General features: G+C 41.6%; 1 protein-coding gene across 1 annotated transcript in view; it reads right to left on the bottom strand.

Annotated features, from left to right (window-relative positions):
• The window catches only part of LOC142804113 (pancreatic alpha-amylase-like), a 41,890-nt gene extending 27,156 nt beyond the window's left edge, over nucleotides 1-14,734 (bottom strand). The window contains exons 1-3 of the mRNA XM_075890690.1: nucleotides 14,330-14,734; nucleotides 8,266-8,423; nucleotides 4,050-4,239 (exon numbers count right to left, since the gene is read on the bottom strand). Coding sequence (XP_075746805.1) covers nucleotides 4,050-4,239; nucleotides 8,266-8,423; nucleotides 14,330-14,521 — 540 coding nt within the window. The 5' untranslated portion in view covers nucleotides 14,522-14,734. The remainder of the gene's footprint in view (nucleotides 1-4,049; nucleotides 4,240-8,265; nucleotides 8,424-14,329) is intronic.
• Nucleotides 14,735-15,442: the final 708 nt, after the last annotated feature.

Raw genomic sequence — 15,442 nt, 5'->3', positions numbered from 1 at the left:
TCCTCAAAGTACGCATTTCAGCTTGGCGAGGTTTTCCGTAGTCTTGTAGGCTAGTTAGGTGTCATCGTCTGACCTATTAAGTCAAAACAGACCTTGTTTTTTGCGTATATCGCATTCGTTAGTGCTTTTGTAGTGCATGAATTTCACCTTTTACGCGAAAGGTCGCGCGAGCTCGCGATTCCTCAAAATGGCCACCTCTGAACCCCCTATTTTTGCACGTTTTTTTATAGATAGCAGCACATTGCGAGCGACTTGCTTGTTGACGGAATTGTAAAATGAGAGAGTGCTAGATCGTTCTAGTACTCTCCAGCAAAATGTGCTCGACGCCCAGATAAACGCGGTGACGCGCTGCTGTTGGTGTTGTCAAGTCATTCGGCCCAGGCTATTTCTCAGATTGCTTTAGAAATTACGTTAAAAGAAACGACCTTGACGACGGTGATTTTTCGCTGAACGTAGAAGGCTGTCACCGAGAGTGAGAGCGACGGTCAACGATGAGCTGCGAACACACAAGGAGCGAGTTGCACATGCTGTCCACTCGTGCGTTAATAGTTTTTCACGCTGCTAAGTAACTTTGATTGTATTTAACGTATATTTTCCGTTAGCTTGGTGAAAATAAAAGCTTAGTTTTTCTTTTGCATTGCATGTAGCGCAATTACTGTGGATATTATGGAGCGCCAGATGCTGCCAACACACTCGAGCTTGACCAGTGAATCGAAATGATTACAGCGATGAAACATGCAATTACGGCTACAGTCCAAGCACTTCTGCCAGCTTCTCCTCTACTACTTGTAGCTTCCCAACAGGGTTGTTGCTCGACTAAATATTGCCATTTCAAAATTGCGAAAAGAATGCGTGTGTATTCTTTACGGTATTGATATTTCGATCGCGCCTTTGGAACCTGCAACTTCCGAGTGCAGTGAACGGCGCACGGTTAGTGCCTGAAGATGACTGTGACACACGCGCGACGTAGTGTGACGTTAAATGCTCGTGCATCGTTGAAGAAGCATTTTCATGTTCCTGCCAGCGCAAGTAATGACGACTGCGTAATATTAGCTCGCAAACCTTCACCACGTTAAACATTCGGTTCTGTGCATCCGCGATGACGGTACTATCGCGAGGCCTAATACTGCGGCAAATCCGTCAGCAAGGCTCGGCACATACGAGCTCGGACACCCGCTCACTTCATACGTCAACTCTTGTAAGCGCAGCTTTCTGTAGCACGCATAGGAATTCGCAAGGCGTCGTTCATGCACGGTAACGAAGCCTTTCACACCTCTCACACCGGCGCAAATGTCCCAGTGGCGAGCTTTCATGGTTTCGGAGAGTATATTGGTCTCATGTAAGTTTCAGTGCACGTCATGACTTTATTTGGTGAAAGCGACAAGCTCCGTATGTCCACGCGCCTAATCTGTATATTAACAAAGGAGTTGACCCTCCTCTGGGCGCCATCTTGAATCGTACAGCGCGCCACCTATTCCGAATTTTGTGTTACATATACGTACAATGCTGAAGAAAGAGACTACACGTGCTCACTGCTTCATAGCACAGGTGATGAAATGTAGTTATGTCTTTAGTGCAAAGCATTCTCTTTTGCTGACTGTATAATTCAAAGCTTGCGTACCTGTGGGGAATAAATGAGCATATATGATTTTTCTACATTGTAAAGAAGCATTGAGTATTCGGATGTAATTCTGGCACACAGACATAATCATCATCTTGTTTCCTCACATTAATTTTTTCGAAACTAGATTCACGCGAATACGCCGTGCGTGACCGGGAAGTGCCAGCACCGTGGCGATAAGTGATAACGCAAAGAATTTGCGTGAGGTAAATGACGATAAAGTTGTGTGATAGAAATACTCGCGAAGTACTCGATTTCTCTTACTCTGTAGTTGCTGCGTACTGCCCGATTATTTTATCACTTTATACACAGCTAGGTGCTCTACAGCGTTACAACAATGCAACACTGCAGTGCGACAAGAATCCCTTGAATTTAACTAATCTTGAGTCGAAACGCAGTTCATTTTCACTACAGACTTGCTAAGAACGAAAAAAACACGCAGTTAAAATAACAAAAACAAAATTATTGTCGTTGTACAATACGAAAAAAATTTTCACAATAGACACCTGCAAATACTGTTGTGAATCGAAGCCATGTTAGCATTAGGCATCGGAGGTTCCACAATTTTTACGTGCTTTTGTGACAAAATAATGTACAACTTACCGTGTTCATCCTACAAATTTCGACTTATTTACCTGCGCATCCTTTGGTAATTCGGAAATGCAATGCCGAAGGATGGAACACGACTTCATTCTTAGTCGTGCAGTTATTTCACCGCGTGAGTGGTTCAGTGAATAAATGAGTAAACGTCTGAACGTGATGAAGTTTTTTTGAAGGCGCCAGCAACAAAAAATTGCGAGCGCGAGTACCTTTAGCACTATATGTCTAGTCACCAAGTGCTAATCACAGGCTCATTAGTGCGGCGACATCCCTTTTATGTTGGTCAGTGCTATTTGGCATAGGCGAAAGGTGATAATCGACAGAATGAGTCTGATTTCCGACATCTCTGATTATGTGGAACCGGGAGCGACTGCCTGTGAATTAATGGGCGTCAGTTTAATTGACGCGTGAACAGGCTGTGTACCCAGGGGCAAATATCAACGTCCTTAATAACCTTCAGTGCTGAAGGGGTCAGTAACTATGAAGCAAACCGCTCATTTGTACGAATAAAAGACGCTTTCCCTAATTTACCACCTACCTTACACTAAAAGCCACCTACAACCTACACTTTTCATTATTGCCTACATTGAGTACGCGTCATCCCTCAAGACTGCTCTAGGCGATTACGTATTGAGCCTATACTAACCTACAGTTCTTTGAAGATGTGTTGTGAATAATTTGTTACAAACTATGTTTTATTCTCACGGCATTTATCGTTGCATTACCACCCTCTGTAATACTTCTATTTTCCCTTAGTACAGTGCAAATAAACGAGCAGAATAAAACAATACTAAGTTACCAAACTTAAAAGAACATGCTTTTAGTGTCGTGGTTCGAGAAGGGGAGTCAGTAGATATATATAGCACATGCTCAGGCCTTTAGAGACCAGCATAATCTGTAAACGCGTTCGCGTACTCATGCTCAGACATCCTCTCTGAATCACAGCTTAAGTATCACTACGAACGTGAATAGGCGTATGAACGTACCAATGATGTAACTGCAACTTTATTGGTGTGCTACTTATTTCATCAGCAAGGAGCTAGTACGCATTGTTCAAACGAAGGAGCAATTCACACGTGCACTTGGGATGGCACCCAGAAGCACGTTGGGTGAATCTTGTTAAAAAGTAAAAAGAAGCATTACAGAGAGTGGCTAGCTTTCCTCGAACGTTTCAACTTTAGTTGCAGATGTCGGCTTTGAAAGAAAGTCAGTACAATAAGACCAATGCTCTCAGCCAAAACTGTCTAGTGTAAAGTAGTTGCCTTGCCTCTACTGTTTCGGTTAAGCTTAATCTTTAACCCTTCTTAAGAGTTCCGAGTGATCACAAAAGTGCATACAATTTGGCAGAAAAACAACGTTTTCCTACCAGACGAGAATGTGCCTGAAGAAATACAACTAAATATCATTTACACGCATATACACGTACAACTACGTGACAATTTATACGATAAAAACCGAATCCGTTAGTTTTAATTTATTGCGGCCAATCTGATCCACAACTTTTTTCTTGCAGCTTAACAGCACTAGTAATTAGGATAAGCTTGAAAATAAATCATGGTGTTACCAATTACAATGCACATATATTATTTATGGTTAACTGCATGTCCGCTACGTTTGTACTGACAAAAAGGCTTTAGTTATGACAATGGCATTCCTAATTTTACGCGACAAAAAGTACTCAAGCAATCAATACGTGACCTTCGACAAAATCGGTTCAAAATTTTCGGCGTTTACACCTGTATACAGTGTAAAAGACACGCCGGAGTACTCGACAGACGCTGATAGCAAATGTTCAAGAATTAAGCCAAATTCTAGACAAGTTTCTTACCTGCAGTGCATCTCCGTAATTCTCAATTGTGCCTGACTCACTGTTGCATTTTTCTTTCCTGTTGAAATCATTGGGACCATACGGTACGGCTGGGTAACTTAACTCGTCATAATTGAAGCTGCTCCCCGCTGTTCCCTTCTTTATTTGCAGAGGACCAGACATGTGATTGATCACTACGTCCACGTACACTCTGTGGAAAGACAAGAAAAGGAGTATAATGATTTGTTTAGGAAGTCTGTGAGAAATTATGCTGAGCGTGACGATGTTAAACGTTGAATTGTGCGCCAGTACGTGCGTGCCATTGTAATTGAGAAATAAGCGCTCTGTTATGACAAGAAAAGAGAGAGAGAAACGTTACTTTTATTTAGGTAGAAAGCAGTTCAGTGCTTAGTATGAGGAGAGAAGGGCTTGTTAACCTCGCCTATAAATTACACCAAGAGGATTTGTGCTCTAAGTCACTGTATATGATCGCGACGGGAGCAGAGTTGTGCATAGGCCAGCCATTATGATCAATGGCTGCGCAGGGAAGCCACTCGTCGGACGCACAGGAGACGATTATGGTGAGATGTCCCAGCGCGGGTGGCATGCAGCAGACTTACACGCGCGTGCTGATCAAAATTGCTCTCTTACAGGTAATCAAAATATGGCTGCAAATTTTGACTGGTCGTAAAACGACGCGTACAAGGTCAATTCCCCAGTGTTTGGAAGAATACGGGAGCAGTGCAGGGTGTGGGGCAGTGGCTCACATAATTGATTTGTGGGGTTTAACGTCCCAAAACCACCATATGATTATGAGAGACGCCGTAGTGGAGGGCTCCGAAAATTTTGACCACCTGGGGTTCTTTAACGTGCACCCAAATCTGAGCACACGGGCCTATGACATTTCCGCCTCCATCGGAAATGCAGCCGCCGCAGCCGGGATTTGAACCCGCGACCTGCGGGTCAGCAGCCGAGTACCTTAGCCACTAGACCACCGCGGCGGGGCGGGCAGTGGCTCCTACGCGAAGCAAATGTGCAATTTGAAGACAGTAATAAAGTGAATCGAAGGCAACGTTTTTGAACTAAAAGCAACGGAGTTAATTGAATGTGAATGAGGCGATTCTACCGTTCGACATATACGAAGGCACTTTATGTTACCGAAGGTGTAATGCTGCAGCGAGGCAGTAAATGACTCTGCTAAGAGAAAAAGTGAGTCAACTTATCGAAGCATTCGCACTCAGAATACTCACGATTTGACATAGGAATAATGCGCGTCTATTCCGTACTCTTGAGAACGCGCCTAAAAGCTGACGATTGATTGATTGATTGGTTGCTTGGTTTATATGCGAGGTTTAGCGTCCGAAAACCATCATAAGATTGTGAGAGACGCCGTAGTGAAGGGCTACAGAAATTTCGATGGTGAGATTCTTTAGCGATCCGTGTGCCTAAATTAGGTGTATACACCTATTTTAGGCAAGCCAGTTGACAGCATTTTGTTTATTGAAAATGCAGCTGCCGCAGCCTCGATTTGATCCCACCACCTGCAGGTGAGCAGCCGAGTACCTCGGCCACTAGATTATCGCCGCGGGGCGCTGAAAGTTGGATCGCTCAGCAATGTGAATGGGAAATCTACGTTTATAACTGATGAGCACACCAATTGCCTAACTGTTGCTAAAAAAAGGTGTCATGACTGATCGAATGGCATTTTAATTTATTTGACGCTGCCTTGCGCTCAGGATTGCCATCATTGGCCGAAGTTGTGCCTATTTGGCTACTTTTCCGGTGGTAGCATGAACATAAAAAATCACAGCTTATCCACCGAATGAAAGATGATGGGTGGGGCAAAGCACTGAAGGTTTTCAGTGTTAAACCGTGAATCATCCACGAATATCATCCACTACATCATCAAAGACGGGACAAAGACTGTATACACGGTGTCCCACGCAACTTTAGCCAGAGTTTCAAAAGATGCCGGAGCACGTAATTAGGACGTGATCAAATGTATGTTTCTCACCGATGCCTGGAGTTGGTCAGACTATTTCTTGTTCTCAGATATTGTTTATTAGATATGTTTAATAACCAACTTTTCAAGAAACGGAGGTAAAAAAAATTTTTGTGAGAAAGTTGTATATCGGTTTGCGAAACGTCTGATTAGGCAGTTCTGAACTCTATATCTGTTAGGTACTAGTGTTTTTCTGCTAAATGCAAATGCCTGCGAAATAAAAAAATACCACGTGACAAACCCGCTCAGCGTCAGTGCGCACGATGATTCTAGTGCTCTTTAACGTTCTGCGTACGAACGTCACGCTTCCCTTGCGCTGGTTTATTACAGCAATAAGCAGTCACAGCGGTTGTCGTTTGTGTGGCTGATAGCAAAACCTGTTCATCCTAAAGCCACCACCATCCCTGCGGCCCTGCCAAGACTGCACAATAGGGCAAATGCTATAGTGGTTCGTATGCGGAACGTTATGGAGCACTAGAATAATTACGCGCACTGGTGAACAAGCGGGCTTGTTACGTGGTATTTATTGTATTTCGCAGGCATTTACAATTAGCAGAAAAACATTAGTACATAAACGACACAAAGTTCAAAACTTTCTAATCGAATTATCGGACATTTTGCAAACTTATCTATCACTTTCTCATTTAATTTTTTATTTATCTTCGTTTCTTGAAAGTGTAGGTAATTAAACATATCTAATTGCACAATGTTTGATAACACATATAGTCTGACTAACTCCAGCCAACGGTAAGCAACATGCATTTGGTCGCGTCGTGATTACAAGCTCCGGCATGTTTTCTTTTTAACTCTGGCTAAAGTTACGTCAGACATTCTGTAAAATTACACAAGAAATTTTATTATTCGTAAGGGGTAGCTATCAGTAATTTTCGCTTCCTCTTTATTAAAACGGCTTTGTGGCCCATATATTGGCGGATCGAAAATGAGGAGTAGTGAGCAGTTTGTAAAGGCGGAACTATAGGCGGTCGCGTATAAACAAGGAATCAGCACAGTGGGACAATCGATCGTTTCTCAACGTGCACCTGGATACAAGTACGCTCCTAATCAGGTCTTGGTTAAATGCTGGCGATATTCAGGAAATCAGACGTAGAAATGCCTGCTTTCCTGGCTATACCTATTCCTTTAGGCGGGACCTGAATAAGAGTGTACACGACCATCTTGCATTTTATATTGGCTACCTCTCAACAGTATTTGCTTTATGGTCGGGGAAGGGGGCATCGGTAATGGGACGTAGTGGGATGTTTGTAAGTATGAAGTAGGAGACAAAAGTGGATATGTAGGCGTTCACGTACATGCATACAAGGAATGGGCAGACCCACCCCTTTAGAAGCTTCGCGCCTTAAAAGTTCTGCCTGTTTGGGGGCTTTTTTTATTACTTTCTGGTCCCCCCCCTCATTGAACTGACTTTTTTTAATCCTGTGGCGTCACTGCCGCTTCTGTTCGAGCATGCGTTGTAAAACATGACGGCCAAGGTGTGCTTCAAAGTCTCACAATTCAATTCGGCGTTTTTGCTCTTTCTTTTCGGTTCTACCTCTTCTCGGCTCAAGTACCGCTGCGCCAACTGGCCCAGCATAACCTACAGTGGCGGTCAAAATATTACAAGCTAGGTGAGCATTTCGCGCAACTAAAGTCAAAGCAGCACCGCGGTGCCTTCTCACGGCTTTTAGCGAAGCTCGAGAGTGCGTGCTGCCCACGCACATACTTTTTACACGAGACCGCTATTTCGCTCGCTTCAAGGGAGCGCTCACCCGAACGTACGTACACTTCCACCAAAAGGCTCTCATAAATAATCCTTTAAAGACTTTTTTATCACACATGCGTGGCCACTTTCAGCAAGTTTTACTAGCTTTGGCTGCAGTTGGCTGCTTTTTTGGCGGGTTGGTTTTGTTTTTTACCAATCCTTCTATTTTCGACCTGGCGATTCCGGCTCATCCTTCTACTTCTCAGCGAGACCATGACGTTGCTTTTGAACTCACGGCTAGCAATGGAAACAGCTAGCAGTGATTTCAAAAGCTACCTGTCACTATCAGGAATACTTGCTTTAAAATTATTGTAACAGTGCTGATATCTTTCCCGACAGTAAAGGTATTTATAGCACCAAGTTCCCGCCTTACAGTGACGTCTGATGCGATTCTGGTAATACGACGATGTTTTTGCATCTAGAAAATAAATGTTCAGCCAAGGTCAAAAGAAAGCAACGTCCGCTTGCGCATTCACCTGACCCCGGCCTCGTTGCAGCGACGAACCATGTCTCGAAACTGCGTCTCGTTGCCGCTCCGAGTACCGATTTTGTAACTGACAGGCTGGTACGGCTCATACCATGGTCGTTTCACTGGCTCTCCAAAGACGATGCCGTGCTCGTTTACTGGCGATGTCTGTTTGAAATGGACACAGGGGTAACAATCGCATGATTATTAGTTTGAACTAAAAAGAAGAAATAGTACTCACTTCGAAGAATATGATATATAGCGCTATGTAGTTGAAATGTTTGAGCGGTGTAACCTGAAGTCTGTAAAATTGGTTATTCACTGGCTTATTCAGTCGCCGTAAATATTGCTTACAATCATAAGGACGGGATAGGTCTTTTACTGTGTTGTAGCAGCAGTCACGGGGCTTGGCTAAGCTAACCCTTTGATTGCTGCACCAATTCTGGCCGTGGTGCTCTGACTGTCTTCTATCAGTGCATCTTGAAGAACATCAGATGGCCTGAATTGTTCGAGCCCTTCACAACGGCGTATCTCATACCCACACCGTGGTCTTGCAATGTAAAGTTCCGAATAATATTGAAATTGGGGTCTCTGAAGAGACAGTATCAATTAGGCATCTCTAGTTAATAGTATAAAATAGCAGATAGGCATTTTTCCCTCAAGTAAAACTAGCTATACATCATTACCATAGCCTTCGTTCAGGTGCCTAGGTAAGAACTTTTTCAATATGGAATAGAGGAACCTCTTTTGAAAAAAAGTGTATTTTTATTATTTATTCTCGGTGAAACAATGCCCACTATCGGAATTTCGGTAACTTAGTCCTAGGGAACCTCGTCTCCCTAGCTATGGGCCTACTTTCGTGAGAGCATATCGTTGCCACAGTGGCAGCGATGGACACCTCACTTGACATCACTCACCGTAAAATCAGTTAGAGGAATCATTTTTGTGTAGCGCGGGTTAGCTTTATGTTTTCTTTAACTGGCTTCGTGTCGCCCTTTATATGTCATTAGTACCTTTGATTACTGTTCACGTAGATTTAGTAACTACGTTGCGTGGGATTTGACGCTGCCTTTCACACAGTGCGAGTGAGCGGATGATCTCCAAACGTGCTCAATGCAATCAGTGGCGCTCTTGCGCAGACGTAGGTAATTTTAGATTTTACGGATGTTGGGTACGTCGAACGAGCTACAACTCGTAATTGTCGGAAAGATGTCCTCACAGCTGCATAGGAGCTTGCCACTGATTAGAAAAACTACCTCGATATTTTCAGATATGCTTCTTTAACTTATAGATTATTTTGGGCTATGGATCATATTGTGCGTCATGTTCGTACAACTATATAGCCTGAAAACTGTTTTTTCGGCCAGCCTTGTGAGAAGACGTGTATATGAGCAATGATTGATATATCAAACACGAAGGAACGATCAAATGATGAAGCATGTGAATGAGACCTACCAAACACACACACATATATATATATTTATATATATATATATATATTCTTACAAAAGTGCTACATATGGACTTCATGTATGGCCTTATATGGATACCTATATATATAGCGATTCAGATGATTCATCTATAATAGTTCATCTTGTGTCGCCGGCAAAAATTATAGCTGCTCAAATCATTACTCAGCTAGAAATATACCTGTTTGTTGAAAGGTCTGCATGCAGTCACCATCATCTCCAAAACAAAGGCAGTACTTACACCTGAACATTCTTGGCCAATTAGGTTATCCTCACTCACTATATCTCGATTTATTCTCAATAATTAATTGCGAAAAATGTAACTTGGCATCATATTTAAAGTTTGTGGTGGGCATATGTCACTGTTAGTGCACTTTCCCAGAAGAATTACATTCTTTGTGCTTAAAATTATTGCTTATTTATGGACACTTTTCATTTACCTATCTATTTCATTACCCACAGTACCAATTGACGTTAGAGTGGGGGCGCGTTTATGAAAAGTAGAATACAAAAAATACGTAGCGAGACAAACAAATAATCAAAGTCACCTGAATCACAATCTGCAAGAGAAATACATATTTAAATAAAAAATGAGACACACCCCAAAAGTGCAACACAGTAATTCTAACATGGAATAAAAGAAATATTTGAGAGTGTAGAGGCAATGCTAGAAGGCAGTTGGTTTCATCCTGTAATTTTTTCGGAAAAAATCATTTTGAAATACGTCAGTCTTACATGCTATTTTTCTTATCTTGAAACTATGGTCAACATGGTCTGAGACATAGTACGGTGCAAGTAAATATTCCGCTTTAACGATTCCAACTTGACAATAATAAATAGCATAAAAGAAACCAATTTGAGTTTCGTAAAGGTATATTTCACAGTGTGTTTATATAAAACTTTTTCTGGCATGTAATGGGGTGTCCATAGTGAGTCAAAGCGAAATATTGACTTGCTGTTGACCATATGAACTGCATGTGCATTGAATAACCTTAATGAGTTGATAATTAACTTTTAAGGAGTTCGGTCAAAAGTAATTGGTATGCAAGCTTGTCATGTACAAGTATTGTGACTAATGGTCTATAGAACGACTGCTAAAACTGGTGTCTATAGGTCTCTGTGAGCGTGGAAACAAAGGCTTTTAGCGATATTTTTTGCCAACGGGACTTTAAAATTGTCTTTTGTAAACGCAACCCACTTTTTGTTCTGCAAATAATTCATCATTAACGTAACAGCGGTAAAAAGCTGGTTCTGCAGAAATTCCGCCGTAGGCATCGGTGGCTCTCAGTGCAAAATCGTCTTGTCCATGATCAAAAATTGAGAGAATGCACATAAAATCAATATTATAAATTTCCGGTTTGAATGATGATCGAAATCATGCAGGCCATTGGAAACAACAAATAAAAGAGTAAATATTCATAGAATGGGACTGAAAAATAATGTGGAATATACCCAACCGTGTCGACAGATTGCTGAAAGCAGGAAAAGGGAAGAATCTGTGCATGTGCAAATCTACGTTAGCACATGGCAGCCCTCACTGACAAAAAAAATGACTGTAGACTAAGAAAAGCATAACAAATCAAGAAAGTTGACGTTAGAAAGACTCGGTATTCTGTAAAGGATCGAGTGTTGAAAGAAGCTGGCAGGTACATGCAATGGTCGATTCTTTCTGGATAACTTACGCGGAGTTTGAAAATTATTAAAACCGAGAAGGACAGAATATCTCACCCTGAACTAGCTTGTAAAGAAATAACAGCTAAGGGTCATTTTGTCGGCCGTTAGGGTGATGGCAAATGTAATATTCTAGCACTGTTGAAAGGATTCTAGTGACACGACAGGGGTAAGTGCTTATGAAATATTTCTGGACTCACTCAGTGGCGCTACTGCTGAATTTAGCAAGGCCATTCCAAATCAGATATGCATATGTACTCAAGTTGAGCACGACCTATCGCGGTGTACAATTTGTAGAAGGCTTTAGGAGAACCGGAATTTTGAGAGATGTTGAGACAACAGTGAGAGAACGAAGGCCTCGCATGGCAGCACATTTAATGCAAGTAGAAAAAATTCAACGCGCTATCAAAAAGGACACCAAGATCCCTGATCTCATAAAATTTACATAACGACACAGTATTGACAGCATAAGGAATTGAAACGTTGGACGTTTTGCGCGATACAACAACAGCAACAATAATAATAACAACAACCATAATAATAATAATTATAAGAATAATAATAATAATAATAATAGTAATAATAATACACTCATTTATTTCTTACATGGCCGAAATTATCTGGCACCATTGAATAAAATGCTAGTGTTCAGGTGCGCGAGTGTGCAATCGCGCAGTTTGGTGGGTATGCACCGGCATACATATTGTCACGGGGTCGTGACGTGGCCGAAGACAGGATACTTCGTGTTGGGATTTAACTGCTTATTTGGGCGAACCTGTGCCCGGTAAATGGAAAGTCCAATTACAGCAGTAGTCTTGCACAGATAGCAGTCTCGGACTGATAGCGGTGAACGGAGCGTCGGCCTTCGATCAACAACAGACAAGCGGCGAAGCGCGTCGGCATTTATACTCTTGCTGTCGAATGTTCTAGCGTTATCGCTGGCGGTGGCGTAGGTTCCAGAACAATCTGTACCGTTCGCACAGTGGGCGTGATCTTATCGAAATGATCTACTACAGTCCGAAACCTTCTCGAAAACTGCCGGCGCGGTTGCGCTGAGAATCGTGTGGTGTTTTGGGACGATAACAAAAACTTCGGAAATGGAACGTGGCAAACTCTTATGGTCAAATGCACTACAGTGTTGGTGTTGAAAAGATATTCGCAAGCAGTTTTAATCATAACGCGCCTGCACAGAAAAGGGCTGTGTACATAATGTAGAGTTTGGCTTAGGCATCACGCCAGCCCACAAAAATGTGTCATACTAATTGTATTCGCAAGGCAATGTTTAGGCTAATCCTGATGATGGCATGTGCGCATTAGTGACCTCGACCAAGTAATGGTACACCCACACAAAATGGAAATTTCGTGAATTCAGCAGCCTACGGTAAATGTTGCTATAAAGCTTCAGCATTTTATTACATGGTCCATTAATTGTGTATCACTTGTGAGTCAGTTGCACCTTTCTTAAGGTACATGTGTATGACGTGAGATTTATTTGACGCTTGCAAACATTACATCAAAATAATTTTTTTTCTAGTGCAATCATAAAATTTTCGATAAATGTACTCTGTGCACAGCCAGGAACATTATACGTAGCCAAAGGAAACGCAAGATGTATTTTTGCAATAACTAGTACAACTTCCATCTAGAATGTAATCATAATAGTGCCTGCAAGTTGCATTCACGTAAGTTCTTTTTTGTTTTTAAAAGTACTCCCTTAAACATTGCACTGCACACGTAATTATGGGAAATCGCTACTGAAAGCAATCGCAGATGAGGGGTCAACAAGATTAATTGAAATCTTGTTATAAGAAGGGAGCATATAGCCATCAAAACCTTCAAATAATCAGAAATTTTGTCCACCGATGTGGGAGCTAAAACTGCATTGAAAGTACTATTTCTTGCTGCCACTCTAAACAAGGCATTAATGTGAACAATATAAGTTGCATGCAGTTTGTCTTCACATAAAACTATATAGTATTGCTCTATAATAATAGCGAGGTTCGGAAGCTTCAATACGTTTGTGACCTGACACGATTCCTTCCTCGTAAAACATGTCTGCTCTCGTATACATTATTTACGTCGTATTAATTGCAACTTATTGTTTCAAACCTAAATGTCGAAAAATTTGCGAGTTAAATTACACGAATTCATGCTTATATGCATTCAACTGAGTTGCAACTATAATGTACACAAAGCTGACCTGAAATTTCGGTTTTTTTTGCATGGCAGAAACAACATATATATAATACTCCTATTGTAGAAAATAGCAGGTCAGCTTTGTGAACCAATTGTTATATATTGCGATCCGCACAAAAGTGTGATCATGGTGCTAAATATATACGTGGTTCATCTCTTATAAGGGAGTACTTCCACATATGAGGATCCACTTGATATGTTATATATGGTGTGGCCGTGCCTTATAAAGGCCGGATCTGACTCCTTTTATGGACCAACCGCGTCATATAGGGCTGTATAAAACCCCATACATGAACTGACTTCGCCAGATATACATCCGTATATGATATATGGGAGCCATATATGCTCAGATATATGCTTACATGTGGCCACCTATAACCTATATATGGGGCATGTATGGTATATATATATATATATATATGTGTGAGAAAAAAGTGTATACTTAGGGCTTGTTTTCCGTGTTTGGACACAATATTAATCAGATCGAACGCGTAATTCGGAGGTCGTAGGTTCGATTCTTGCTCACGGCAAGTATTTTTTTCACCAACTTTTCTTTCTTCCTATTTAGTTTACAATGGTTCTAATAACTTCGCTTATATATTCCTTGGCAATACTGTTTGCTAAATATATATATATATATATATATATATATATATATATATATATATATATATATATATATATATATATATATACTGAGAAAGAGAGGCGGAAATAAAGAGTGCGTTAGCAACTTGCCTGAACCCCACCGTAGCCGCGCGGTCCAAGGAATGTCTCGCATTCTTCGGCAATGTCATCAAACCTCCACTCGAACAAGTGCACGATCACGCTTCGACCGGGAGCCATGTTTGGCTCCTTGTTGCTTCCATAGACACTGTTGCAGAAGATCCACAGCGCAGCAGTCAACCGTGTAATCTCAGACAGCCCCATCAATTTGTTTGGGCGCCGCCGTTGTACACTCGTACACAGAGATCGAAAACCCAATGTTGAACTCGTTTTGTGAACGCGTTTTTGCTTGCTTGATTACTTGTTTCCTTGTTTTTCCTCCAAACGTCTATCCTGAGAAAAAACGTGCGATTTATTCTTTGTTTTCTTCTATCTGTAAGCTATACTTGCAGATATCTCTAGGTTTTGAGTGAGAGACTTCAACCATTCCGCCGTAAAATGCGATCGTACTCTCCAGGTGCCCCTTTTCAAGGGATCCTGGAGTGTTGCGGACAGGCTTGCGCTTATCGCAACACGCGTACCCCAGTTATCACTGAGAGCCTCATATCATCTTCACCTGGGTGTGCATTTCTGCCTCGTGATTCGATAACGATTATCAATTTGGCAAACCCCTGCGGCGGAAATCCTCTCTTTTGTGCCAAATCATAGAAGTAGAGGAAAAATAAACAAGTATAATAAACTATTAAAAATAGCTTTCTTTAGCTTGTTTATTTTTCTTTGCGATAAACCCCCTCCAGCTGGCTCACTTCATTGAAAGCTCTTAAGGAAAAACTTGGTTTAGCTTTTGTTCATCCAACCGGCGGACACACATTATCTCTACGTTCAACCATCCTTCTGGAAATACAAAAGAAATAACGGACAAGAAACTAGGACAAGACAATATTTCGGGTTATCACTCGTTTTCCCCTGCCAAAATATTGCTTGTGTTCTCAATATTCATATGATTGGATTCAGACTTTATCAGGTACTTCCTTTTATAAGTGTCTTGAATGACAATAATGAAGCTCTTATTTGTATTCTAAAGCAAGTTACCAAGCACTTAAACTGTACCGCGACAAATATGAGGCATCCGTAACGGAACGCAGTGCATTAATAAATCATAGCATTCGCATGTTCGCTGCACTA

Source organism: Rhipicephalus microplus, chromosome 3 (genome assembly GCF_043290135.1).
Source record: "Rhipicephalus microplus isolate Deutch F79 chromosome 3, USDA_Rmic, whole genome shotgun sequence".
NCBI classification, from domain to species: Eukaryota; Metazoa; Arthropoda; class Arachnida; order Ixodida; family Ixodidae; genus Rhipicephalus; species Rhipicephalus microplus.
The sequence above is the reverse complement of the archived record's forward strand: the minus strand, read 5'-3'. Positions and strand labels throughout refer to the sequence as shown.